The sequence below is a fragment of the Dreissena polymorpha genome, chromosome 12 (assembly GCF_020536995.1).
Source record: "Dreissena polymorpha isolate Duluth1 chromosome 12, UMN_Dpol_1.0, whole genome shotgun sequence".
Taxonomy (NCBI): domain Eukaryota; kingdom Metazoa; phylum Mollusca; class Bivalvia; order Myida; family Dreissenidae; genus Dreissena; species Dreissena polymorpha.
This window is the reverse complement of record NC_068366.1, coordinates 62,844,330-62,871,622: the sequence shown is the minus strand read 5'-3', so window position 1 is coordinate 62,871,622 and position 27,293 is coordinate 62,844,330. Positions and strand designations below refer to the sequence as shown.

General features: G+C 33.6%; 1 protein-coding gene across 1 annotated transcript; it reads left to right on the top strand.

Moving 5' to 3' along the window:
* Positions 1-26,634, top strand: LOC127853081 (protocadherin Fat 3-like). Its single transcript, XM_052387274.1, has 27 exons — positions 1-17; positions 4,455-4,520; positions 5,104-5,166; positions 5,632-5,744; positions 6,121-6,171; positions 6,701-6,787; positions 7,035-7,157; positions 7,975-8,094; positions 8,392-8,508; positions 8,971-9,070; positions 10,170-10,285; positions 10,788-10,964; positions 11,518-11,661; positions 11,844-12,005; positions 12,379-12,590; positions 12,831-12,951; positions 13,483-13,553; positions 17,587-17,671; positions 18,290-18,421; positions 18,858-18,916; positions 19,200-19,338; positions 19,926-20,017; positions 20,285-20,356; positions 20,893-20,949; positions 21,429-21,608; positions 23,868-23,979; positions 24,155-26,634. Exons 2-27 carry the CDS (start codon positions 4,460-4,462, stop codon positions 24,905-24,907), a joined length of 3,519 nt encoding a protein of 1,172 aa, XP_052243234.1. The 5' UTR covers positions 1-17; positions 4,455-4,459; the 3' UTR covers positions 24,908-26,634.
* Positions 26,635-27,293: the final 659 nt, after the last annotated feature.

Genomic DNA, 27,293 nt, shown 5'->3' with positions numbered 1-27,293 from the left:
TTTGCCTGAAAACGTAGGTACATATGTTATGTTTCAGACTCGTATTACTTCAAATGGAAATAATCATTACGAATCGCCCATATGCGATTGATTTATTATCATTCTGTGTACAGAGGTCTAAATTTAAATTGCTAGGGTTACCATTGTTTCAGTTTATAACACTTACTATTGGACGGCACAATTAAAAGTTCACTTAAGATATATATATGTTAATTTTATCGAAATAATAATTATCTTAAAATAAATATTACTACTACTAATAATAATGTAAATAATAATTATCTTTATATTTAAATTAATTTATAATTCTAATGGTTGAAATATATGTGTTCACTTGTTTAACAAATCGAACAGTTTCAAATAATACTTAGTTGGCAGTGTATTAATTATTGAAATATGTTTTAATTCACGATCATTATTTGAACTACCCCGGTATACACATTTCACATTCTAAATTGAAAAATTTAACAATCTGTATTTTTTTTTTCGTAAGTGCTTTTTGTTGTTCAAGCCTTGTGGCTGATGACAGAGCTTTACTTATGCCGTTCATTCAGACACTAGTTGAGTGAAAATGCAAATTGTTTAATTTGTATGCAATTGTTTTACATTGCGTCAAGCGGATTTATCAAACGTGAAGTTGGTATTTGCGATACACACTTGTCTATCGCTCCTTGAGTGTTTATAGGCAGTAAGAACAAGCACATGTTAGAATTATCAAATCGATAAAATGTAAACCCTTGGACACACAACCGACAGGTGTGGCTGTACATTTCTTTCATCTGTTTTATTATACTTTGATCTCGGCGACAACATCAACCATGCTTCGCTTTTTGGACGTGCGTACATGTGCTTATTGTTTCCCATACTAAATGTTAATACGGCATCATGTTTAGTTTCTAAAATTATGATCCGTGTTTATTTATAAGTGATGCATTTAGTTTTTTATGTGTTAACATCGATTTTACAAATATTATATAAGCATGTATTCTAAAGCTTGTGTCTGAAATCAACGCACATGGCAAACGTTTTTTTAATAACAACTTTTCACCTGTAAAAACTAATCAATAACGCCCTGGTTACAAAATGCTCGAGCTGATAAGGGTGAAAAGTAATAAACGTTCATCTTAAACACACGTCAATTTATTATTAAGGCGGTGGTCGATTTATTGACGAAAATGCAGCACTTTACACATTACTCGAATTTGTTTAAAATGCATTACAACATTATGTTTGCTTTGATAGTACATTTTTATAATTCACTAATAATACTTAGAGAAATAGATATAGTCGAGCTACATGTGTGCCTATTCTGTCGTAAAACTTCAATAGTAATTTACAATGGCCTGTTTGATAAACAGCGAAAACACTTTCGCAATTCTTATATGTTTGGAGTATTAATAACACTACTGTCTTCTGTTGTCCACATGCAGAGATTTGATGCATTTGAGTTGCGCCATGCGATAATGGGCCTTATTTCATATGCGGCTAAAGTAGCTCCAGACCATCCAGCGCATGCGCGAATTCTGGTCAGGAGTCCTGACTTAGCAGGCTGGTTTGAAGCTACGCTTGTCGAATAATGCATAAGGCCCATTTTCTTATGAAGTGGCTCAAAAAATATATGGAACAATATCCAAAATCATAAACATACCGAATGGTCATCCAACGTTTAATAAAAATTTAACGGTATGTTTTAATTACGTGGCAAATATTTTTACCGAACATTTGAAAGTTAATTTCAGTGCGTGGACATTTAAATATGTTTATGGGTGTATTTAAATTATTCAGAGCTATGTATCAGCTCCAATGTTGGCCATCAAACAAAAATAAGAGCACTTCACTTGACAATGCTAGATAACACTGTTTGTATCTCAGCCGAAATGTTTTATTGAGGACCGCATTCGAATGATATAAATGGGCTGTTCAAACGTGCACGTGAAATACGTGCTAACTGAAATGCGATGCAGTTGGCTGTCAAGATAATTTGATAGTTTGATAAGATGTCAATATCAATAAATGTCGGCGGGACGGCCTCTTGAAAATCTTGTTTACAGTGCTACAAGGAAATAAAACGAATAGTAAAATAAAATGACAATCAAACCATTTTAAGTTGAGTAAAAAGCAAAAAAGAATGAATAAGTAAACAAACATGTGAATTTGAGGATTTACCTAATACCGCAATTGTTAAAATTGTATATAATTTGCTTTATGCCGCTATCTGGATGTACTGTACCGAAATCGGATATAACTTCAAGTAGGTTGGATTGGTAAGTTTATTAATGAATTAGAGATACTGATGTATTCATTTTTGTATATTTTTATAAATTATATTTGCAATCAAGATCTCCGCATCTTTGGCAAAACAACATCCGTAGGTACTAACAACGCTACCTCATGTACTCATTTCGACCAGATAATTTAGTTGATACGACATGCGATTTTAGGAACTTTAATCTATTTTTTTTTCGAATCCCCATATTTGATGGTAAGCGTCTTCAAAGACGACATCATTCATAAGTATGTAAACTAAACGTAGCACGTTTTGAAAATGAATTTCATTTAGCCGTAAGTACCCGTGTATAAATAAAAGCTATTGCATTGTAGCAAATAATAAGAAACGGGTTGATCTCGAATACTGCCTTAAATACAGAAATCTGTCGTAGTTTAAAATATTTTAATTTGCTGAACCTACTTAACGAATTTTATATAAACGTAGTTGAGCATTAATATTTAAAGATTTATTATTATAAAGAAAGTTGTCCGATAACCACTCACACACATACACGCACGCATGCACGCATGGACGATAGTTTTTGTATCACTGACCATAAGATATTATACAATATCATGATGGAAATATTTATCTCTATAACACGAAAATTAAATGTTTTTTTTAATTTTCCGTAAAAACAACACTCACAATGACACGAGTCAGGAAATACCAGATTTCAGTTTAAGACCTTGAAGTACATAATGTTAAAAAGCGAGAAAAGAAGTTCAAATTTTACACTCTATTAAATTCGGAAACATATAATAGAAAGTCGCGCATTTGCGAGAATAAGGATTAGGTGTATGCTAAGCGACATAAGACCCATGATAATTGCTTTTGTTTTACAAGACATGATGTACCTTTCCCCGAAACGGACTCCAATTCTTCCATTTTGTCTCAAGCCAAACACATTTATCACTAAAGAGTTAATAATAATTATGACTAAAATAAATAGGCACACACCTTGTATTAGCACGTCATTTATCATAATGTACAGTTCAGTGTAAACAATCAATACAGGAACAAGATGACGTGTTAACATAAATGAACATATCATGAATTAGTAAAGCACTTGATTGAACCGAACGTGACCAAGATACAAATACTGTTAAACGAAACAAATATAAGAAATTAAAACGTGATCGCTTACATTCGTTACATACACGCTGATGTCGGAAAACATGTTTCTGAATTGTTCTTTGGGAAATATGTGCTATTGATTATATCAGTACAAATACCACACTGATAACGTAACCAAAAGAGGGAGTTTACCGGCCCGTCAACAGAGAATAAAAACGATCAGTACACATTGACTGATAAGGCACACAATACGCAACAAAGATAAAACACTGCACCCATGTGGGGCATTATAAACATGTGCTTCTGCTTATCTGGGATCACTTGAGTCACTGTTGACTTTTGCTTGACTGGAATGACGTATAATTCAGTATGGAAATCAATATTTATACATTGACATTTTTATGTGTTTGACAGTTAATGTTTTTTATGGGAATATTGATGTAGATTTACATGTTCTTAGCTAAATTTCTTGACTTTTGTTGATTCTTATAGTTGGAGTTGAATCGCATGTGTACATAAAGGTATATATAACTTGTTTCGTTGGTATTTCTTGTGATAATTAAAATATCGATATTCAAATACACATTCAACGAACATCGTTTGAAAATTATGTGGTAACTTAATTGAGTCTTGACTAAATAGTTTGCTAAATTTTTAGTTGGAACATCGCCTTCAATAATGAATCATCATAGTCATGTGTGCTTTTATGAAATCAATGAATATGATAACAATAATTCTTCAAAAATATATACATTTATACTTCAGAGTGCAATTTACTTTTAATAGCTTTTTAAGATCAACACGTAGGATAATACGCGTTGAATTGGATTTAATAAATCAAGTTTTTAGTTTAGATAACATCTCTATTTAAACTTTGTTTTCATGACTAAAATACTTTAAACATAACATATTTAAACGGTTGTCAGATAAACAGCGATAGCAATTATTAAGACATGAATATATTTACTTTCTTAGAGTACGTCTATATACTGGTACCTTCTCTAGAGATGCCTTGTCGTTGGTGCGTTTTATATAAATAATTTTTCAAAGACAAACATCTCAATTACAGTATACAATTATATATATATATATGATACTTCTTTTTCAGCAACTATGGTTAGTTTTAATGCAGTCGTGGTGGCCATGTCAAGTCTGTTCGTACACATACCCGAAGGTAAGTTAACGAACTATACAAACTCCTTGACTACTCGGATATTATTTGGTGCTTTATTGACAATTAAATATTTCCGATAAAAAAAACACACGAATTTGGCAGTAGTAGTGAAATCTTTATGATCAATTGCAATGCTGTTATAACTTTAAAGTATAAAATGAAAGTGGATACTGATCTTGAGTAACATAACTCCTATTGCGTAAATATATCTGGTTAAACCATATACACGTATGTGATATATATATATATATATATATATATATATATATATATATATATATATATATATATATATATATATATATATATATATATATATATGAATACTGATATTCGCAGCAGACACGCCGCGTTACAGCTTAAAACTTCTGTCTTACCGTGTCTCTTTAATGTATAAACTATCTGCAAAACCCTTATCATCCAGAACATAATGTGCAAATCGAATACCGATTATGGACTCGTTCATCGTATGCTGGCATTCGTCATAATAACAAAAACTGAATATTGATTAATTAATATTCTTTATTATTCGTTACACATTAACTCGCCTAAACATTAAACAAGAATATGACATCTTTTTCAGGAGCAATTTATAATTGTTCAGACATTTTTCACAAGGTTGAGGTCAATGACACAACACCCATTGGTAAGTAAATTCGCACACGTCAACTAGGAAATGCCTTTTTATTTAAGCTTATAATGTTATAGCGTGTAAACATTGTGCGTATAATTTGCAAAACTTGTATATTGTGAACATTTCAATAAATAGAATTTTGCAATTTGACATACAATAGCGAAATTCTTTTCGATTTATCGTTTTTTATCTGTCATTAGAAAACGATCGATTTTAAGTTCAGTAGCCCGTATTATGTAATATCCTCAAACATTATTGTATTTTCCGGAGCATACAGGCTTTTTCAAATAAGCATACTGGCTTACCAAATAACTATCTACTATTGACTATCTTAGCATTCATTTTCTTGAAACCGATTCTTGATATGTTTACATGATAGTTCTTTTGGTCATATTTACTCAAGACATGAACATCCCATCGCAATAGACATACAGTATACAGTTGTAACTATGCACAATATAATGCCGTATTTTTCAGGGCATGTAATGGTTACTGCCACTGGAAATATTACACAGTATAATGGATGCGGAAACTTTTTGGAACTATCGAACGGGGAACTTGTATTGAAATCAAAGCTAACGACGCTTTGTGTAAGCATACAATTACACAATTAAACTAATCATATATAACTTGTGTAATAGTATGGGAGAAAAAGCAAATTGTTAATCCCTAGAAAAGTGATTTCAACCAAGGCCATAAGCGCTCATTGCTATTGAATTGTAAAATATAGTTTAATTAAATACCGCGTACATATACTATTTTGATTCTAACATGAATGGAAAAATATTAAACTGATGATTTCATCATGTAAATTATAATAGAATGTGACCATACAAGAATTCTTTCTGGATTGTTTTCGAATTGCTTTATTATATTTTATTAGCGCTACTTGTGGGAAAGGACACAACTAAACACTGCTCGCAACAATTGTTCACTTGATCTCTTTGTTGTATTTCCATGTTGCAGGCAGACGAATTGCCTCTATGCCGATTTGATACAAGCGACTGTTCGAAGACGGTAGTGTATACAATTTAGAAATAATATTTGTAGGTCATAGTCTGTTGTAAAATAATAAACGGTCGGAAGTGAAGATTGGCAGGGTTTAAAGGAAGAAGAGTGCGAAGCACGGCTGATTTGATTCCACGCATCTAAACGGCCGTTGGTAATATGACAAAGAACTATTACCAACACGCATAATTAAGATTATAATACGGCTTTATACTGAATATTAATTCAAATACGGTTTTTTCAACGTACTATTTTTGACGAAGCACCGCGCATATTTTTGATCTACGGCTGTACCATCGATTACTTGTACTAATTTCGATTAAACTCGTTAATTCGTTGGCATGCGAGTGCATGATCTATATGCACGAAAAGTCGTCTTTTAAAGACAGCCTCAGCGAGTTGCCTGTCAGAAATTTTGCATTAAATTATATATAATAGCAAAAAACCAGTTCATGTTGATAATACATGTTGATAGTATGATCTTAACATTATCTATATTTATGTATATGTATTCATTTGTGTGTTCGTTTTTCTTTAGAATATTCTACTTCTACTGACCATTGTGCGAACCGCATATTACAACATATCTTACAAAGAAGAGAATTATAAAGTATCTATAAAAGAGGTAAAACGCATTGCGAACACTTTTGCAACTTAAACGACAATGCATTAATCATCCATAATCTAACTTAAACCCTATGAAAAATGGTATGTAACTTAGATTCATTCGAATTTAAGTACCCAGCTTAATTTGTAATTTATAATACATCAGCATATTATCGCAGTAGTTTTTATTGCATTTAATAGATAAAAGTCTATATCAAAGGCATAACTTTTATCCTTTCTTATTTTTATGCTCGGTTTATTTGAAGAATACAAAAAATGCAACATTGCTGCAAATCGGTTCCGATAAACTGGGAGTAAATCTCGCGATTGGAAACTGTTATAATGGAGATGAAACCTCGTGGGAGCGTCAAAAATCATTCGCACTAAAGGTACGTTTATTCCAATCAACTAAATGTACTAGTAAAGACATTTTCCAATCAAAATAATTATTTAATGAATATATTCGTATAAAAACAACAAATGAAAAAAATAATATTGATTGATGCATGTATGTCGTTAAAACAAAAGGAAACGTTTTGTTCAAATAAACATATAGTATTACTTAGATTGCATTCATGTATTATTTATACCCAAGTCATGAGTATAACAAACTTTTATATAACTGCACTAAGTGCTTCAAAGAGGCCTTTTCACAGATTTTGGAATGTTTTGAAGTTTGTCATTAAATGCTTTATATTGATAAATGTAAACATTGGATCTAAAAAGCTCCAGTAAAAAATCTAGAATAAAATTTAAAAAAAGTAAAAAAAAAGTAGACCGGGAGTAAAAAGGATCGAACCAGTGACCCCCCGAGTCCTTGAGTAAAAACCAATTAGACCGCTCGGCCAATCTGCCAAATATGTGTGAAAAACGTATTTCATACTTTATATAAGCAATCTTCGTAGATTCACAAAATTAAACAACAACAGAACTCTCCAAATTATTCAATCGTTTCGCGTTGCAACGCTTTATAATTTTAAGGTTTTTTAATCGTCAAAAGATGCATATAATGGATATATTAGACCATGGTAAATGTTCAGTATTACTGTTTCCTCACAAATATCATAACTAAAACGAAAATTTGCGAATCTGTAACATCTTTTTTCAATTTTGTCAATTTACCAAAACGTGAAAAGATCCCTTTAATTAAAACGTGCTCAGTTGCTTTTGACGTTTTATTTTTTATTTACGCTAACATTTCGTCAGACTGAATCTGTGCCGTTTTTCTGGTCGGCCTCAAGAAACAGAAATTCCTTATATACATATGGCAATATCGATTATGAGAAACGCACTGAATATGCCCTGACAATCGAAGGAACATATGTGGTAAGTTTTATTTTGTGATTGGAATTATTTTGTTCTGAAATGAATAGGCTGCGTAAATGGCGCGTATGAATATTTCAAATACACAAATTAAGAGTATATAAATGATCTAGTGATATTTTGATTTAACAAACTGTATGTATAATTTGACCATCTCACGATTAGAAGAATTTCATTGGTTATCTAAGTTGATTAAATTATTGATAATTAAGTTAACAATTCAACCTATTTTCAGTGTTGGTTGATCAAGATCTTTATGACAGACACATGCAATCTTGGTACGCTAATTTCTCATTACAGGGTATAAATGGTTCAGCAACAACGACGATCTTTGTGGAGATCATTGACGAAGATGACCAAAATCCAACATTCAACATCACCGACGGTATTGACTACAGACTGGATATCGCTGAAGGGGTGATGTTACTTATAGACTTGTGTGAAGAACTTAGATTAAAAACAAAAGACGTAATGCTGCTGGAAATTTGCCGATCAATTTACACTTGTCAATAACCGCTTATAACGTTACACATCTTGAGCATTTTGTCTACCGCAAACAACAGACCGTTACATTTACTGTAATCATGTATTTTCGCACCTGGTTTGCTTATGTCTATAAAAACCGTGTTTATAATTTAAATGATTTCAAATATATCGTCATGGTGCACACATTGTTGTTAGACAACATAAAATTGTTTACTGTTGACTTAATAACATTATTTATGATTGATTTAATAACATTGAAGTACAAATATCAATTCGTAAATATGTGGTCGTTCCGGATGTTCATTGCACAATTCCTATTGACGAATAGTTTTCAACATTTATTGATTACCAGTTTACATAAATAAATATTGTTCGATATCTTTGTCTTTTCAGGACAACGCGACAGTGAATAGACCATACACTACAACGCCGGTTATATCCGCATATGATCCAGATTTCGGCATTAACGCAACCATTAAATACAAACTAAGAAGTGAGTGACACGTGTTTTTTTTTCTCTACTAACGAACGCAATGTTATGGGGTATGAATTGTAACATTGTTGGTTCGTTTCTTAGTTGGTCTCGTGGCTTATTTGTGTTTCAAATAAGTTCTTCAATATATATTATATTTACATTAAACTTCGCACGCCTTATGTAAAGACGACGTGGTAGGGCGTGACGTATTAATGCCCGTTAACTTCATTACGGTCATCATAGTTTTTCCGTAGAACAACGTTATTAATTTCAGGTTATAAACCTGAACTTTATTAGTTTCAGGTTATAAACCTCGAACATTCTTTTATATAGAGATATCAGTGAATACAAATCTGATATTTCACTGTTTCTAACAGTGAAAAATAACAGTGAAAATTATCGATAGTTTTCATTGTTTGACCAAAACTTTTTTTTAGATATCTTTGATTTCCCCATAATCGCCCACCAAGGGCGACTACTCGGCATTGATTGTTTATAAAAACATACGGATAAGCTTCCATTGAACATACATTTAATAAAATTTCGGGGCAACCAACGGTAAATTATATTGTCTGGAATGACAAACATACAATCATAATCATTTGTAAGCATAAAATAAAAAGAAAATGTGTTGAATTTGGTGGAATATAGGTTTTAATTCACTCGTGATCATATAAAAAATATATTTTCACTCATGGCTGCGCCACTCGTGAAATGATCATTTTCTATGATCGCTCGTGAATTAAAATCGATATTCCACCAAATCCAATACATATCATCTATATATTCAACATTAATATAATTTGCATGGTAAAAGCTTGTGTTTTTGTTGTAAAATAAGTGTAATAAAACACAAATATATTTGTATATGAATGCATGTTAAAAGTACAACAAGTACCGGTACATGTATGTATCCATCAAGTAGCTGTACATAAAAAACAACGTTTATGGACTTTTGTATACTATAAGAAAAATGTGTATGTAAGTATGTAATTTGCTACGTATGTATGTTATACTTGTCGTGGAAAATAAAATTTGGAAAAGAAAAAAAGGTGTATTATAAAGATTATGTTGTTGTTTATAATCTCATGGTGCAGCTAGAAGTCTTTTGTTACAGCTATTACCCCATCTGCTGGTGCTTATCTTTTTACTATCGACCCTGACAAAGGGACAGTCAATGTTGCGGAAGTATTGGACTATGAAACGCAATCGAATTACCGACTCATCATCGAGGTAATCGTCGTTGTTCAACAAGGTGGTATTGATGCATTCAATACAGTTCTTTTTCAGACAACATAATTATGGTATCCGTTCTATCATTTTGTTTTGTAAAAACAAACCTGCTGTAACTCATTAAACAAATAACATGATGTGTATGTTTTATGAATTTTGAGAATATGTACTGAGTTTCTTTCATATTTTAAGACTCCGTCATGTTGTATTGAGCATGGCATAAAAAACACCAATGCTCAGTTTTATCAAATATTATTGAGATTGCATATCAATACAATACGAAATAATAACACAATAAAAACATTGTTTACTTTATTTGAGTATTTTTTCCAAAAGAACATATTTTTATTGTATCGCAAAATTCTTTGAATTCATGTTTTTGATAATTCCAAACTATATTTTATTTATACTTTGTAAATTCATGTTGCCTGTTTGCCTGTTAGATTCCCAGAGGATGATGTTCTTGTGTTAGTGAATATAATAGTTGCATTTTATTGTTAAGGCTTATCAAGTTGACAACCCACAGTCGCGCACCGCTCAAGCAACTATAAACGTTAACGTCATAGACATAGATGATCACAAACCATTTTTCCGACCGGATGTTGACGAGGTGGTGTTATTAGAACATTCAGCCGTTGGTACACACGTGTATAACGTGAAGGCCTTGGATACCGATGCAGTATGTGTATTGTGTTTACGCAACCTTAGAGAAGGCGGCACATAGCACATTTGTATCGCGTTTTGAATGTCCATAGACTCTCTATTGACACAAATTGATGGATTTCAAGTAACAATAGTAATTTGGCAATAAAACTGCTTTTTTCAAAGCCATAATTTGATTATTTTGCATGGTGTTTCAACCTTGGCCAGAATTTTACAATCATGAGATCTCGTGTTGTGTGTCACACCTGTCTACCTTACTCTATGTTCAAGGTCACACCTGCAGGTCAAAGATCAAAATTGGCCTTTTGTCATAAGCGGAGATTTGAGACACAAATCAAATGTGTTTGGTGGGGGATGATTGGCATCTTTTTCCTCTGGACTAATGTTTTGTTGTGTATTGTTTCTCTTATTAATTTACAAAGACATGTTTATTTGATTCAAACTTGTGTTTCAAAGTGTTCTCTTAAAATGTATCGACGTCTTATTTGAGGCTTTTATACAGCTCGTGTTCCTACCATGTAATATCGATATTTCTTTTTCGGCGATGGACATTACACCATTCATTTCAGGGAGAAAACGGATTCATTACTTATCGGATCATTGGCAAAACCGAGGCGTTTGAGCTTCTTAGAATTGACAACATTTCGGCAGCATTGAATGTTAAAGATCCGGCGAAAATTGATAGAGAAAACCAGGAAAATATTACCGTTATTGTAAGTATCAACTGGGTTAATTTTTACATGTTTAGGATGCTAGTTAAACATTTATAGACTTGGAAACTAAAAGCAACATGAAGAGCACTTATATATGCATGCATTACGGCATAATTGCGTTTCTTCATTGTAACATGACATTAATGTACTTATTATTTACTAATTTGTATGTATTTTTCTAGATTGAACCGTTAACACATCATGGTGAAGCAGGTCAAAACAACCTAACAGTGAACATTCGTCTAGAGGATATCAACGACAACAATCCGGTTTTCGGTATCCCTGATCTGTCTGAGTTCAGTTTCACGTATGTGAATCAGTCTGCTGGAACGTCTATAGGAAAGGTAATACATGTACTAAAGACAATTTCACCAATGTCCATTCTATGCGAATTAAACATTCTGTCATTGAGTTGAAATTCTAAAAATGCCTTATCATAATGCTTGACTATGTGTGAGCTCTCATTCTTTACCAAAGCTTTGAAGTCCTCAGTATATTGCGTTCCCATATTCTTTCAAGATTCACAGTCTACTTCTTGTTTGTGTTTCCCTGTTGATCAATATGAAGTTTGGATTACTAACTATTGTTTCGGTTTTCGTCCTGCTGTTTTTTGTGGTTTTATTTCAAATCGGCATCCAGCAGATTTATTTTTTGATGAACTAACTTAAATCCTTATGAGTTGTTGATCGTATAGTGACGTTTGCTTTAACGAAACAGGTTGAGGCAACTGATAAGGATACTGGCGATAACGCTCTTCTATACTATGAGATAGTTAACGGGACAATGAACGCAGGGAATTGTAATAACGAAAGTCCATTTATTCTCAACAAAACAACCGGGGTTATTGTTATGAGCAGAAGTAATCTCCCATGTGATGGATACCGATTTGTTGTTCAGGCTTGTGACAATCCTAATAATCCTATTGCGAGGTCAGTATCATCAATTGGTTTCTTTACATTAAAGATAAACATGTCATTTTCAAAAAATTATACATCAGAACAGTATTCAATTTCATGGTGAGAAATGCTTTTAAATATTCGATCAACTGCAAAACGCATATAATTGGATGATTTACAGTTTTCATAATGAACAAATATGCACATTAATGTAAAAAAGTATTTCTTTGTTTATTCTACTTACGTATTTAATGTTAGAACGTATCGCTTCAGGCGATGCTCAATTACTACGGTTGCGGTTGCTAGGATAGCCAATGCGACTGTGGATAACCCTCGTCAGGACATAAACGTCACGGAATCCGTAACCATCAATACTTACGTCGCTCAACTGATGGTAAATCTAGAAAAGCGATGTCCGTTGAATTGTTCGAAGTGTCTTTAAGTGTTAAATTTTACTGTTTGATTCATCAATATTGCTGCATGATGAACAACTATAATACATAAGAGCTCAATTTTTCACTAATTTCTTTTATAAGAATAATACCGTTGCCAATTTACACAAGTTACATGTTTGCCTTCGTGTTGTTATTATTTGTGCATTTATTTTTATCTGACAGTTTTATAGCAATACCATTTGCAGAATATTTTTCTGATGTCTATTGATTGATACATTTACTGTACGTTTGTCAGTGTGAAAGTTTCGTATTACGTAATTAATGAATGTTTAAATGTTCAGTTAAAACTTACTATTGGTCAAGAATGTTCAAACGCTTAAAACTTGTATTTTACATTCGATCGATAAACAGCAAATTCAGAAAACGAAATACAAACAATAATCAATACAATGATATATTTTAATGTTATAATTACAACATTCTTGACTTTATAAATAAATAAATATATATATATATGTATTATGTTACAGTGTGGTGGCACAGGTTTGACGTATAAAGTAATACCCAATATAGCTGCAGTGCCGTTTGGTGTATCTCCCAGGTAGGTCTTGTATTACGTATGATTAATTGTGTCGTGATATTGGTAAAGATGAGTACTATAGCATTACACCAGCGCTTTTATAGAATGACCATACTTACAATTTGACAACATGATATTGTTCTTATCATTACTACAAGTTCTTGTATCTGAGGCAAGTGACCGATCGCCATACGTTTAGACAATGACAACAACACAAACTGGTGATACATACTTCTCAACAATTATAGTAGCTTTATTTGTGCTCTGTTCTGTTCAACTTTAACACAAATAAATAGTTAAAAAGAATACGGTTACGATGAGTGCTTAGTATATAGAAAAAGTTGAAATCGGCTGATTCATAGGACAACTTTTGAAGGGTTGCTTATTCTGGTTCGGCCACTTCGAGAAAATATTCTGAATCATTCTATACTTAATATTAAGACACACAGCTGTAACCTCAATCCACATTATTTCTATACTTACTGAAGCACTTTAAATCATTTGGCAAATTACAAAGAAGGTGCTTCATAAGATTAATAAATTGTGCTTTTAAAACGTACGGTTAAGATAACGTGTTTCAAGCATTTAATATTTGAGCATTGTTTCTTATCTGTATACAAATTAGAATAATACGAGTGCATTTGAGGTTTATTTGAATATTATCGAGATACGAAATGTTAATGCAGCGAGATAACATAATGTTAAATGAAATAAAATAAATACTGTTAATATTAATTATCAAACATCGCTCATTTGCATTTTGGCAGTATGTATATGAGTGTACTATATATATATATATATATATATATATATATATATATATATATATATATATATATATATATATCAAATTTATCAAGTATTAAAATTTTTGTAATTAATAAAGTACCGTCGCTTTTAAATATCGAGTATATGTAAGCTTAATTTGCTTGTTTATTTGAATAATTAAAGTGTCGTCTGTTTATTTTTGCGAGCTAATTTATTACTTAATTTCATTTGATTATTGTATAAAATAAATTCACAGACAGAACAAAGTCGTTAATAAACTTCACGAACGAAAACACATTCACGACTCGGCTTACCAGTACACTAAAGACCCCATCACACTAGGCCTCGTTCATGAAGACCGCGCTGCGTCCTGTTACTGTTATAGGACGTAGCGAGGACGGGGTAAAAATTGTTAAAAAATGCGTTTCTCAATTTATTGATACGGCCATACGACATTGCGCTAAGTGCTATCTACGTCCAGCACGTTCCCACTATGTTCTTACTGCGCGTGTATTCAGGCGGGTACCACGTCCAACACATTCTTGCTATTCTGTAACTACGCTCGTACTAAGTTGCTACTGCGACCGCCAAGATAGCACTGCGTTCTTACCACGCGCCATCACGTTCTCACCGCGTCTGCATATAAATACTGCGATTCGGCTCGATCGGCGACTTTCTTCTGAGTAAAAGTAAAGTATATTACATCAGAAAATATGCCGAGAAGGGAGGGGGCTGCAAAGCAGCTACGAAAGCAAAACCGAGAACTCAACGAAAATTCAATGAAAGAGGAAAGTGGTGATCCGGATTAGCCTTTGCGAATTGCACAGGCTGATCCAAGGCGGCATTTTACGTAGGTATCACTAAAACAGCTTTTTTCATGGAACGACGCAGTTTTGTTATACATTAACTGCAGTATGACCTATGAATGAACAGAGTTAGGATTTTATAAATTAAGTCGTACATATTTATGCAAATTATATTACATAACCAATTTAACAAACCATAATTTAATTACCAATACAAAGTAAATTTTACACATCACATAATGTCAAATGTAATCATTAGTAAAACCAGGAAAACATTTAGTTATCAGTCTTAGTAGGTCCAAAACTCTTATCCAACTCTATTGTTTTGTTACCATATGTTCTTCCCATGGCATCGATCCTGCTCGACTTTTTAAGTACAACTTCAGATACTCCCGTTGCCTCTTCCCTGCTACAGTATCCCTCTTAGGTCCGTTGATTGCTTCAACTTCATGCATGTTTGCATTGGCTCTCCAGAGGCCTGGTACTACATTATGCTGATCATCCTCCGCGTCAAGTTGGGCATTCTGCGTAACGGGATACCGTTTTCTCATTAGATTATGAAGGCATATGCAAGCCTCGAGTACAGTTCTCACTATGTCAGGTCCTTGCATCATTGTGGTCAATACTATCTGCCATCTCTGTGCCAGTATACCAAAAGCGTTATCTACGACACGTCTCCCTCTTGAAATTCTATAGTTGGTTATAAACTCTTTCTTCAAAGTCCTCGGTGGGAATACGGTTTCATCAGGTGGGTTCGTAGTTAAAACGCGTCATCACCCAAGATAAAATATGGCATGTCCTGATCATCATTGGGTATTGGGTCTGGATCTGGGAATTCGATTGTTCCATTTTCCAAACACTCCTTCAATTCGAACTCGTTGTACATCTGAGCGTCAGACATGGACCCGTATCCACCAATATCTGTCCACACAATCTTACAATCGGCGTCCACCAAAGCCAGAAGAACCACCGACAAGAAGCCTTTGTAATTGTGATCCAATGTTATGCGGGCATCTGATAGCCACATGTTTTCCATCAATTACTCCACAGGAGAGTGACACATTCCACATTGTCTGAAACTCTTCCGCAATAGTGCGCCATTCTACTTGTGATGTTGGGCATGATATTACCTCGTCCTTATATTCGTCAACAATTTCCCGGCACACTTCAAGAATAAACAAAGATATTGTGTTCCTAGCAACTCTTAAGGCGTACTGCAAGGACAGGTAACAGATGCCTAGTGTCGTAACGTAATCGCAAGTTTCAGACCTTGATTCAGCGCTTTTCTGCAATGGGTGTCTGTCTTCTGACATCTTGGAGCAACTTGGTTGAGAAGCTCATAATTTCAGAAGGCATTCTAAGAAAATTAAAGAATGACCGCTGATCTTCCATTCTTAATTCCGCCATTAGTCGGTCATAATGGCTGAATTGCAGCCTTGTTTCTGCTGAGAGCCTAGGCCGCATCAAGCAAGACCTGGGTTGTCTTCTATTTGCTCTCTACCCTCTCCTTCTCACAAGCAATAGTGCAACCTGTCCATCGAGAAAAGCCTGTTGTCCAGCCAATACAGCAACATGCTGGAGACGTTCTTTGTTGTCCATTCCATATTTAAATGGAAGTGAAAGTGAAATGACTCCAGTTTTATACTCGACCAACAGAACGTGGCATGGTCGTGGCTAGAGCCTGCTTCAAACGTACATTAGACGTTATAAGCACCGGTAGAACGTACTTAGAACTTAATGCGGTCTTTTGAAACGTAGTAGGGACGTATATTTGTAGCTACACTAGCGTGAAAGGGTCGTAGTGAGAACCCGATGGACGTAGCAAGAACGTAGTGACGATCTAGAGACAACGTGATGCGAACGTCACACACTCGTCCACGTCTGCACTACGCGTGTATTGCGCCAATGAGGTTCTTACTATGTTTAAGCTACGTCATTACTACGACCTTACCAAGTTCTTACCACGTCCTGATTTGACCACGTCCTCGCCACGTAAGTTTTGAACAGGTTCAAAGTTCACCCACGTCCTTCACGTCCATGAAAACCGTACCACGCGCAAAGCCGTGTCTACTGCGTCGTTGCTACGTTGTACACGTTCGCACTGCATCCTCTCATATTTTTGACGTACTGGGAACGTGGCCTAGTGTGACGGGGGTAAAAACAAAAACTGAATTAAAAGATCGCGAACGAATAAAAATAACGTCTGCATTATTATTGATAAAAAATCAATGCATCATTCTGATGCTTTGCTATGCAATCACCCTAGCTAAAGCCCCTAGGGACTAGCTCATGCGCAGCAAACCTAAAGATGTGTTTGTTTGTAGGATAAACAACGATAACAATAATAATACATGAATTATTTAAGTTTAACTACTTAAACTGGCCTATTGTTTTTTAGTAAGGTCTTTAAATAAGAGCATGCACTGATATTAATAGCATTATTACGTATATGACGTTGTATTGACTTTTGTGTGTTTTAGCGGAATTTTGAAGACGACTGGAGTTTTAGACAGGGAAAACATTTCGACGTATGAATTTCTGGTGCAAGTCTACCAGTATGGGCAGGTTGGTAAATCACTGATCACATGCTGTTATCGTGTTCTGCTTGTAGCACATACATACCGGATACGAATATTTTTCCCTTATGTATCAGCACGTCGTGAGTAATTCCATTTCCTTCCTATTCTCTGAGCGACAAACCAGATGACGTTGTTGGGTTAAATAACATGACGTTACTGATACATACTAAAAGCCAAAGGCTGGCCTACAAACTTAATTCCTGAAATAATTTAACAAAAGGATTGCAATGACAGTGGGTGTCAGAACATTAGCACGATCCTCTGTATGCATAATTAGCATTTTTACATATTGTGTAACATAAGCTTTATAATTTGATTTATGCGATACAGTTATGTTTTTGACAACTTTAGTGCACGTAAGTCCATACAATTGTTTTTTTTTCTTATGTTTATTAAATAAATAAAACCATAGACGATAAATTATTTTATGTGTATTATGCATTAGTCATTTACAAATCATTAATCTCAGGTGAGATACGATATATTCCTGTAGTACTTTTTTAACATACACTGTCATTATTGCAACGACATTTTGCTAAAACGTTTTGTCAGTTTTCTAGTGTTTATTGCATAGGAACACAACAATATTTTAACTCTAATGTAGGTCAAATGCAACTTCAACATAAGTATAAACATCCTTGATGTGAACGACAATGCTCCTGAATTTCACCCTGACACGTACATACTATACGTTGGAAACCCCACTGAAAAGGGGCTAATCGTCGGCAGAGTTCGTGTAAGTATGGTGAAACATTTTGCTAAAGCTCATTGTTTTAAATTATAGTTGTTTCTATTATGTGAGGATTTCAATTTGTGTTTGAATCTTCATTTACTATCGCAAGTATGAAATAATGTCTCAAGCATAATGTTGTCATTGCATATGAGAACGGTCAAATTTTTCACAAAAAAACATCGTTTGTTACTCTTACAACTTACTTTTGCAAAGGCGGTAGAACAACAATTTCTTAAACGTACATTTAAGTTGATTGTTCTTACCACAGTCATAGAAATAACGTATAAAAATTTCGCAATTGTTTTAACTCTGATAAATAAGATTGTTTTCAGTTATAGACTATTGAGATATTAATGAAACAAGTTTTTTTTTTTCATATAACGCAAATTATATTATTAATTGTTTTAGTTGGATCATTGAGGGTTTAATAATATTTCAGGCAAATGATTCTGATATCGGCGACAACGGATTTGTGAATTATTCGTTCAAAACCAAAAGGTAAGATCAAAAATAAATATAGACATTAATTTCTAGAATAATATGTAACTGCCCTCTCTGCATTTCAAGCTCTTTCATACACATATTTTTTACATTATCGGTTTGTCGCAAAAATATGAGAGTAAATACTAATCCCCTGATTTATTTATAGATATTAAGGAAATGTATTAATACTCACAAGTAATTTATTGTTTTGTGCTCATATGGTAAAAATGTTATTTCACTGTGCGAATTGTCGAAACCGGATTTTCTATCTTTATGTTCATGTATTGCTGTTATTCAGCGGTCAATCGTACTTAATCAACGGTTCATCCGGGGAAATCAGTCTTGTTAGTCCAGACCATGTCAGGGATATTGAGCAACTTGTGGTCATTGCGGCAGACCAAGGAACACCAAGATACGAGGCTTCGGCTGTTGTTTATGTAAGCAATCTTCAGTTTGAACTCATATTTATATAGAATATTTATTATAAATAACCTCAATCGAGCGAAGATAAATATCGATCTTCTATTGAAACTATCTTGTTTATCACGCTCGAATATATACACTTGTATCGATACTATTCTGTAAAAAAGTTCAGACAATTCATTTTTGGTTCAAGCTAGTATACCCAAAACAACGTCTTAACTATGCTAAAGTAATTCAAAGACTGTGTACCATTGAGCAATTAAGTAAACAACCTCTTGACATAATATTGCATGTTATTTTATTTCAAAATGGATGTTTTGCCCATAACAAGAAATAAATAAACACAATATAAGTGAAACAGTAAAACTTCGCTTGCCAAATCAAAGACCATTTGCCTTATTTGTTTCAGATCATATTCACATTCAGATCATAGTCAATGACTGTTTCATTATTTGACTTCTATATGCATATTGGTGACCTGACATTTTCGGATTAATTATTTTATTCTCTCATACGTATTAGTTTATTAAAAAATAGGTAAACAAACAGTTCGGCAGGGTAGTGATACTCATAACGTATCCCAAAACTAACTCTTTTCAAGGTCCTCAGTGGAGATGCTGGTACAAGCTCGGTTCCACTTAACACGCCTCTGCAAAAAGGACAGATAACAAACAAGAAAGAATCATTTGAAAGGTAAAAAGGATCGATATAAACAATTTGCATAATTGTGTATATGTATATGACATAATTGTTAAACAATATTCTTATGAAAAGTAAAGGCATATTTTCGTTGACGATAAACTTACGTTATAAATAAAACATTTATGGTCAGAAGTATGGTTCAGGGCAGTGGATCATTATGCTCGTTTAATTGCACGATAAACTAAGCAGTTTGAAAGCCAATGCCATAAATAATAGTTGATATTGTTTATACCCTAGTATTTCTTTTTTGTTTTTCAGAGGACTTTCAGAGATATTAAACCAGAGTGTAGTCATTTCGCATGTGGACGCCTACGAAAAGTCTCCGCACAGGTGAGTAAAACATTTTCTGTTATAATTCAATTATATACTTGTTTTTACCACTCTCTTGCACATATGATTGGTTTACGTACTAGCTCAAACGCCTGTTTAAATTAAAGCAAGAACCGTTAAGATTGCAGCATAAATAAGTACTGAAACAACACTTACGTTTGCTTAAATAACATTTGATGTCAGTGATTTGACATTTAAATATTCTAGCATTCCTATAAGAACCTTTGAGATTGCAATATTTACGAGTACTGAAACATCGACTGGACTTCCGTTTGTTTTAATGATATTTGTTGTTCGTGAATTGACTCTATTAAATATCGTTTTAAATATATAAACTAAGAACATGCATTCAGTTGTTCAGAAAGTGAAAGAAATCCAAGGCATTTTGGAAAACAATTTCAGTTTTATTTATATTTAAATCGCGTTAATTCATGGCGAATTGTGTGCCTTTAAATTGGTTTGATCATCATTTTTTTCTTCAACTTTATTTAATCATTGTTTTACGATGTCAATGGGATGTCCCTTGTGTTTTCTAGGTCTAGAATCTTCATCATTGCTACAGAGAAGTCCGTCGAAACCAGCACATTGGTCAGGTATAAAGACATGTCGTTTATGTCATTGTGTGCGTGTTAAACTGACACATGATGTAAGATTGTTGACAGGACATGCGATTGAAAATCGTATTTTCATCGCAATGTTGGTGTAGATTTATTTGTTTTTACTTATAAAACGTGTGGTTTATAATGGATATGATGTATGTGTAGTGATCGGGAGGTCACGTATTCGATCCCCACTGTGGGATCATTCTTAAGATCTACACCAAAGGCACCAAGCACTGGTTCTACCCAGGGCCCAAGACTCCTTGTATACTAAAAGTGCGTCGATGCTCCAGATGAACCCCAAACTAAATAGGAAAGACGAGGAAGAAGGAAATATAACGAAATATTTGCATGGAGTTAATCCTGAATCAATGACCTTATTTTTATTTTATATCTCGTTTTAAACGAGAAATATATTTTCTTAATACAGTTATAAAACAAACCGGAGTGCTAAAACGTGATTTTTTTTTCAGACTGGTGTATAATAACTACGAAGAGATACGGACATTATTCTTTTCTGCACTCGAGACTGCAGACACCAAATCTTCCCATTCGGACCTTGGGGCACCAGAGATAGGTCTTATCGTAATGGCGGTTGTGATTCTCGTGGGAACAATTATTGCGATTGTCTTCATAAACAGGCAGTTTAACAGGTATGAAGTAATTTTATGTCGTTGAAACACTGCTTTAATACCGAATGGTCACATTATGAAACTGACCATTTGCACAACTGTTAGAAAACATTGATATTTTGGATGGTTAAATAATTTTCGAAAAGGTAACCGTTTTAAACTATACATAATATTGAATTGATCATTATATCATAATAAAGAGCAGAATTGTTTAATCAGACTTAAGCATGTCAAGCACATCGCCATTAACAATCGTATACAATAACAGCATGAAGTAAATACAAAACATTTAATAATATCGAAGAAAGATCAATTTACAATATTAGGAGTAAACATGTTATCGTGTTTTAGTGAGAATGTTATAACATAATTTCAAACGTAGTTTGATAATTGCAGCACTCATTATATTATTCTGCAACAAGTTTCACTAGTGAATAGAATTTTTATCTCAAACTTCATATGGAAGATATTACTCGTTTTTTATGCATTCAAACCTTTGAGTCTTTTTAACAAATAAACATATATTAATATGAAGTCATATGATGGGCATATATAACCGCATAAATCCAACTTTATATTTGAATGTTACTTTCATAATATCTCTTGAGCTGTACTATGACGAATAGAAAATAATGAAAGTCATGCATGAAAAAGAGGACACACGGTACGACATATCAATACCATTGTGTGCATAGGATGCTTCAAATGAAATTATAATTCTCCTGTTATCACTGACATTAAGAAAAAGTATTTATTTTCACAACAATGACATGGAGGGAAATGCTAAGAAACTATAATTTCCTATTTCGTCATTCCGTTTCTATTAAAAAACTTATTGACGACATTTCCTGTTGTTTAATCCCTCGCAGAAAAGCGGGTGTTGAAATATATGAAGGCCCATTTTTTGTCCGTAAGTCCGTAACTATGTCCGTAGCTCTTACATATCCGCCCCATATCTTCTATAAAATTTGATTTATTTTCTTAAAACAGGCCTTAACTGTCAAGGTCATTGAGATACTTTGCAGAAGGGTTTATTAAGTCTTTCCGGCTAAAGGTAAAGGCCGCACTTCAAAGGCAATGCTTAAGTTTCCATTTTAAGTGTCCACTCAATCAGGCATTTATACCGTATGCAAATTAAACGAATACGTCAAGCTTAAGCCAGCTTAAGGTCAATGTCGTACTTTAATGTTGAAGGTTTGACCATCATTTTTTTCGTTCGCTCTAGATCACCTATATGATTTGAATTATTTTCACGAAATTCAACTAAATGTAAAGGTCTATATAAAGATGTGCAGGAGGCATTCGTTAGGCCAAGGTCAGTACTCAATATCAATTGGTGAGCCTGCATTACACCATTGGTCCATTTGACTTATAAATAGAGGATTTGTTCATGAAACTCGGGTAACTGTGTGCAGTAGGTATGAGTCAGACATATCATATCAACGTCGTAAGTTATTGTAAACTGTTCGAGACTCGATTTTCATGTCCGCTCCATATTTTATATACCCTTTAGAGGATTATAAAGACACTCAAATATAATGTAAAGGTCACTATGACGATGTGCAAACGGCACGAATCAATCACGATATATGCAGGTCAAAGTAAAGATAGAAGATCAACTGTTTGAGCCTTCATTCTTCATAACAGCTATATATGTCATATACCATATATAAACGATTTTCCGTAAACTTGGCCACAACGTTTATTACCAAAAGTTAATGCGAAAAAGATATGTCTTAGTTATGCCGGTGTAAGTTTAAGGCAATATTTCCAGGTCAAACTTGTGGGCTTCCACTTTTATGTCTTCTGTTTGTTTTCTACACGTACTGTTTGGTTAACACGAGCATTTGCTATTAAATAAAGGTCATTGAAACGATATGCAGAAGGCTTGAGTCGGTCGCATCGGTTCAAGGTCAGGTTAACACTTAAAGGTCGATAGTTTAGGAGTCATTGTTTAACAATGTTATGTCTTCATCTCATTTGTACCCATAAAAGGGCTGTATTGCAATGTTAATGTCAATCAAAAAATTCAGATGTCATGAGCCAATCACGCTGGCTTAAACTAAGGTCACCACTCCAAGAAAAAAATCAGGGCGCTGAATATAACTGTTGCTTGGTGCGCCCCGTTGTTTACATAGAAGGCATGTTTTTGTTTTATAAATCAGTTTACGTCGCTCGTTACAAATGTTGCATTCGTTTGCTATGTTAAAACTTTGCCCAACGGTGTGCGTCTGTTACCTATTGACTATCACGAGCAATGTATGATATATTTCTTCGCAGCCACAAAAGATACAAAAAGCTCTATGAAACGCTAACTAAGGACAGTTCGATGTACGAGTCTCAAGAAGTCAATGCAACGATGGAAAGCGAATCTGGATCGGCGAGCACAAACGTACGAACTTTAAAAAATCATTTTACTTCCAGCTATGGTTTACAATTAAATTAAAATATAGGTGTTCAATATACATGGTTTTATCAAATATATTGAGTATCAATTGAATACTCGTTTTTATTTAAAAGTTGTTTCTGTTGGAATTGTCTACTTAAACTACCTTTGTATAATACAGGAACAAGCAGTTATTAGAGAAAACCTGCTGTTTTCGGGGGACGACAATAACATTGCATCGGAATCCAGTTACAATGTGGGAGAAACAAGGGTTGAAGAAAGCACGTCGGTAAAAGAGGCGATGGACAGTCTTGATCAGAGTCTGTATAGCGAGGAAAATGAGCGGCAAACTGTTGTTAATTCTGAAGATTTAACTGATGAAGCAATCGAAAGCAATCAGGAAACACCCGGCAGTAGTGACAATGTCATTTACGCAAATGTAAAAATGAATAAAACGGAAAGTGATGGCAGCAATAGCCTAGGGAATACAGACACGCTGTCTAATTTCAAGGCTCAAGATGTTATGATTGAAGAACCTAACCCTGACTACGATCGTAAAGAAGTGAGGTTTAGTGCCGAGGTGCTTGATGCTGATGAAAACAAGATGACGCCACTGAAAGTAAAGGATGAAACGAATAGCATCGGAGAGGGTGACGACAAGTCAAATATAAAGTCGGTTGAGGAGGGTGAAGATGTAAAGAACAAACAAACTATCGAAGGAGATGAGCGTGAAAGCGATAAAATGCATAATGATTACAATCCGACCAAAGATGTTAATGAAGGAGCAAATGAAAACCTAATAATTGGCCATTTACTTAGTCCTGACACAGACGTTGAAGTAGATGAAATTGTGTCACCTTCGCACGACATTAATTCTGACAACAACAGTCAGGTTGACTTTTACTTTGCTTCAGAAGTATCAACACACTTTTAGATTAAGTCACAGGTGCGCATAAGTAGATGCGATGTTGATGTAATTTGTGTACGGAACGGTTTGGTGACAGAAACATTTTTAGCTGTATCATTATTTCGTGCTATTGTTCTCAGACCAACATAAAACATGTGCTGTTATTACGTATCAAGGGTCTAGTTATCCAATCAAAGTTGTATACTTAATTTTGTAATTTTTTACTAATAATAAATGTTTCCTTATTCTAATTGATTTACAAAATTAGTCAAATATTATTATTTTTGTTTCTACAAATCGTCATGAACATCCAATATCTTGCTGTATTCATGTTTCATATCGATAGCATTTCGTGATAATATATTAGAATGTTGAAATTCACAATAAAACAATCTTCACGAAGAGTCCTCTACTCCTCAAAGGTAAATGTGTGTTGTGATTGAATTTTATAAATATGTAAATGAATAAAGAAATTCCTGATAAGTTATTCTTAAAGGCTCTATAAAGGTGACAAATCCAATTATTATGCATATCAACTGGTTACCGTATTTCAGTTACTCTTGCATAAAAACTGCTAATAACACAGCTTAGGTACAACGTTGTCAAGAATTATGGAAGGTAAACCCGTTTCATTATTGGAAAAAATGTTTACATTTTTGCAACTTACGTGATGTGTAGCCTCAGAACGGTGACAAATGCTAAAAATAGCCTAAAGAAAATTCAAGTTTAATTCTATTGTAAACAACTTTTTACCAGCAGAAAGTAAAGTATCAGATCACTACAAACGTTTTAACCATTTAGCAGAGATCTACTTTGTGAGTGATACCGGAAAACGTTAAAAATCATCGTCATATTTTTGGTGACCTGAGTCACTTTCACTTTCTCTTTCCCGAGTAAACAGCGATGTAAATAAAATGATTGTTTGTAAACACAATTGACTTGGAGGGCACTTTATTTTTAGCTCAAAACAAGTTGTATTGCTCAGTTTTTATGTATATGTCTAATTGCATATATATATATATATTGTTTTTGATAACCTTTATAAATAAAATATGAAAAAAATATTTAAAAATCGGTAAATAATAACGGATCTTCACCTTTATAGAGCCTTTAATTTCAACTAGAAAATCCCTTCAAGAGACAAACTGTAAAGTATAAGTATTTTGTATATGATTAATAAGATGTATGCATCATTTGATTAATATAAAATCATTTTTATAATGTCCTCATTCCTGATGTGTTAAATTTTACGCAGAAATTATTGTTTTTTCTTTGCAAATAAGCATTATGAAATGTTTTGTAGTGTATATTATATCTGTATCTGTATTGTTTCGTGTTATATATTTTTTAGAAATAATATTCAGACAATGCATTCGAAATGGGTTTATATGTAAACGCTTCAATGTGGGCTATCAATATTAGTTATGCTATTTATACGTATAGTAACATTTATCACTGCAATACTACTAGCAAACATCGTAAAGCACGTACATGTTATTACAATTTGAACGCTTTAAATGTACTTTCGAGTGATTACCTACAAAAGTATGATGAAAGTTTCCTACCACTGAAACAATATTTACAAACTGTTGTTTATGCATATTTTGGCGAATTTAAGGTGTGCTTAGTTCTTGATGAATATGTGAATTATATTTGTTGGGAGTCTTTGATTTTTACCTTTAGTTTTGTGAAACATGTAATAACCGTTTACCTTATAAATTGTAATATTCGAATAGTATAACTATTTAAACAAACTAGGCATTTACTGTTGATTTACTGATGATTTACTGTTAACTGTATTTCTCAAACAGCAAATATGAGCTACGAGAAAGGTAAAACCTTTGCGCAAAGGCTGTTACGAAGAAGCATTATGCCAACGATATACCATAACAGTTATGCAAATGTTTAAAGAAGCGGCTTGAGAATCTTAATAGGGCGGTATTTCTTTGTCAACACTGTGGTTAAGACAAACATTTGTTATCCAATTAATGGATGCCCTTTTCTCTTATTATAGAATGGCATTTAAGACTATTCAGCGTAGTCGGTATTAAAGGGATCTTTTCACGCTTTGGTAAATTGACAAAATTGAAAAAAGTTGTTTCAGATTCGTAAGTTTTCGTTTTAGTTATGATATTTGTGAGGAAACAGTAATACTGAACATTAACCATGCTCTAATATAGCCATTATATGCATCTTTTGATGATTTTAAAACCTAAAAATTATAAAGCGTTGCAACGCGAAACGATTGAATAATTTGGAGAGTTCTGTTTTTGTCGTTAAATTTTGTGAAACTACAAAGATTGCTTATATAAGGTATAAAATACGTCACGTATGTGTACTCGGCGGAATAGCTCAGTAGGCTAGAGCGTTTTTACTTTAGGACTCTGGCAGGACTCCAGGGGTCACTGGTTCG

What these genes read in the sequence shown, in the direction of transcription:
- LOC127853081 (XM_052387274.1), top strand. Translation starts at nt 4,460, where the DNA reads ATGGTTAGTTTTAATGCAGTCGTGGTGGCCATGTCAAGTCTGTTCGTA. An exon ending in GACTGGATATCGCTGAAGGG is followed by an intron (nt 8,509 to 8,970) that starts GTGATGTTACTT and finishes TTGTCTTTTCAG; the next exon opens with GACAACGCGACAGTGAATAG. An exon ending in AAGAAAGAATCATTTGAAAG is followed by an intron (nt 20,018 to 20,284) that starts GTAAAAAGGATC and finishes TTTGTTTTTCAG; the next exon opens with AGGACTTTCAGAGATATTAA.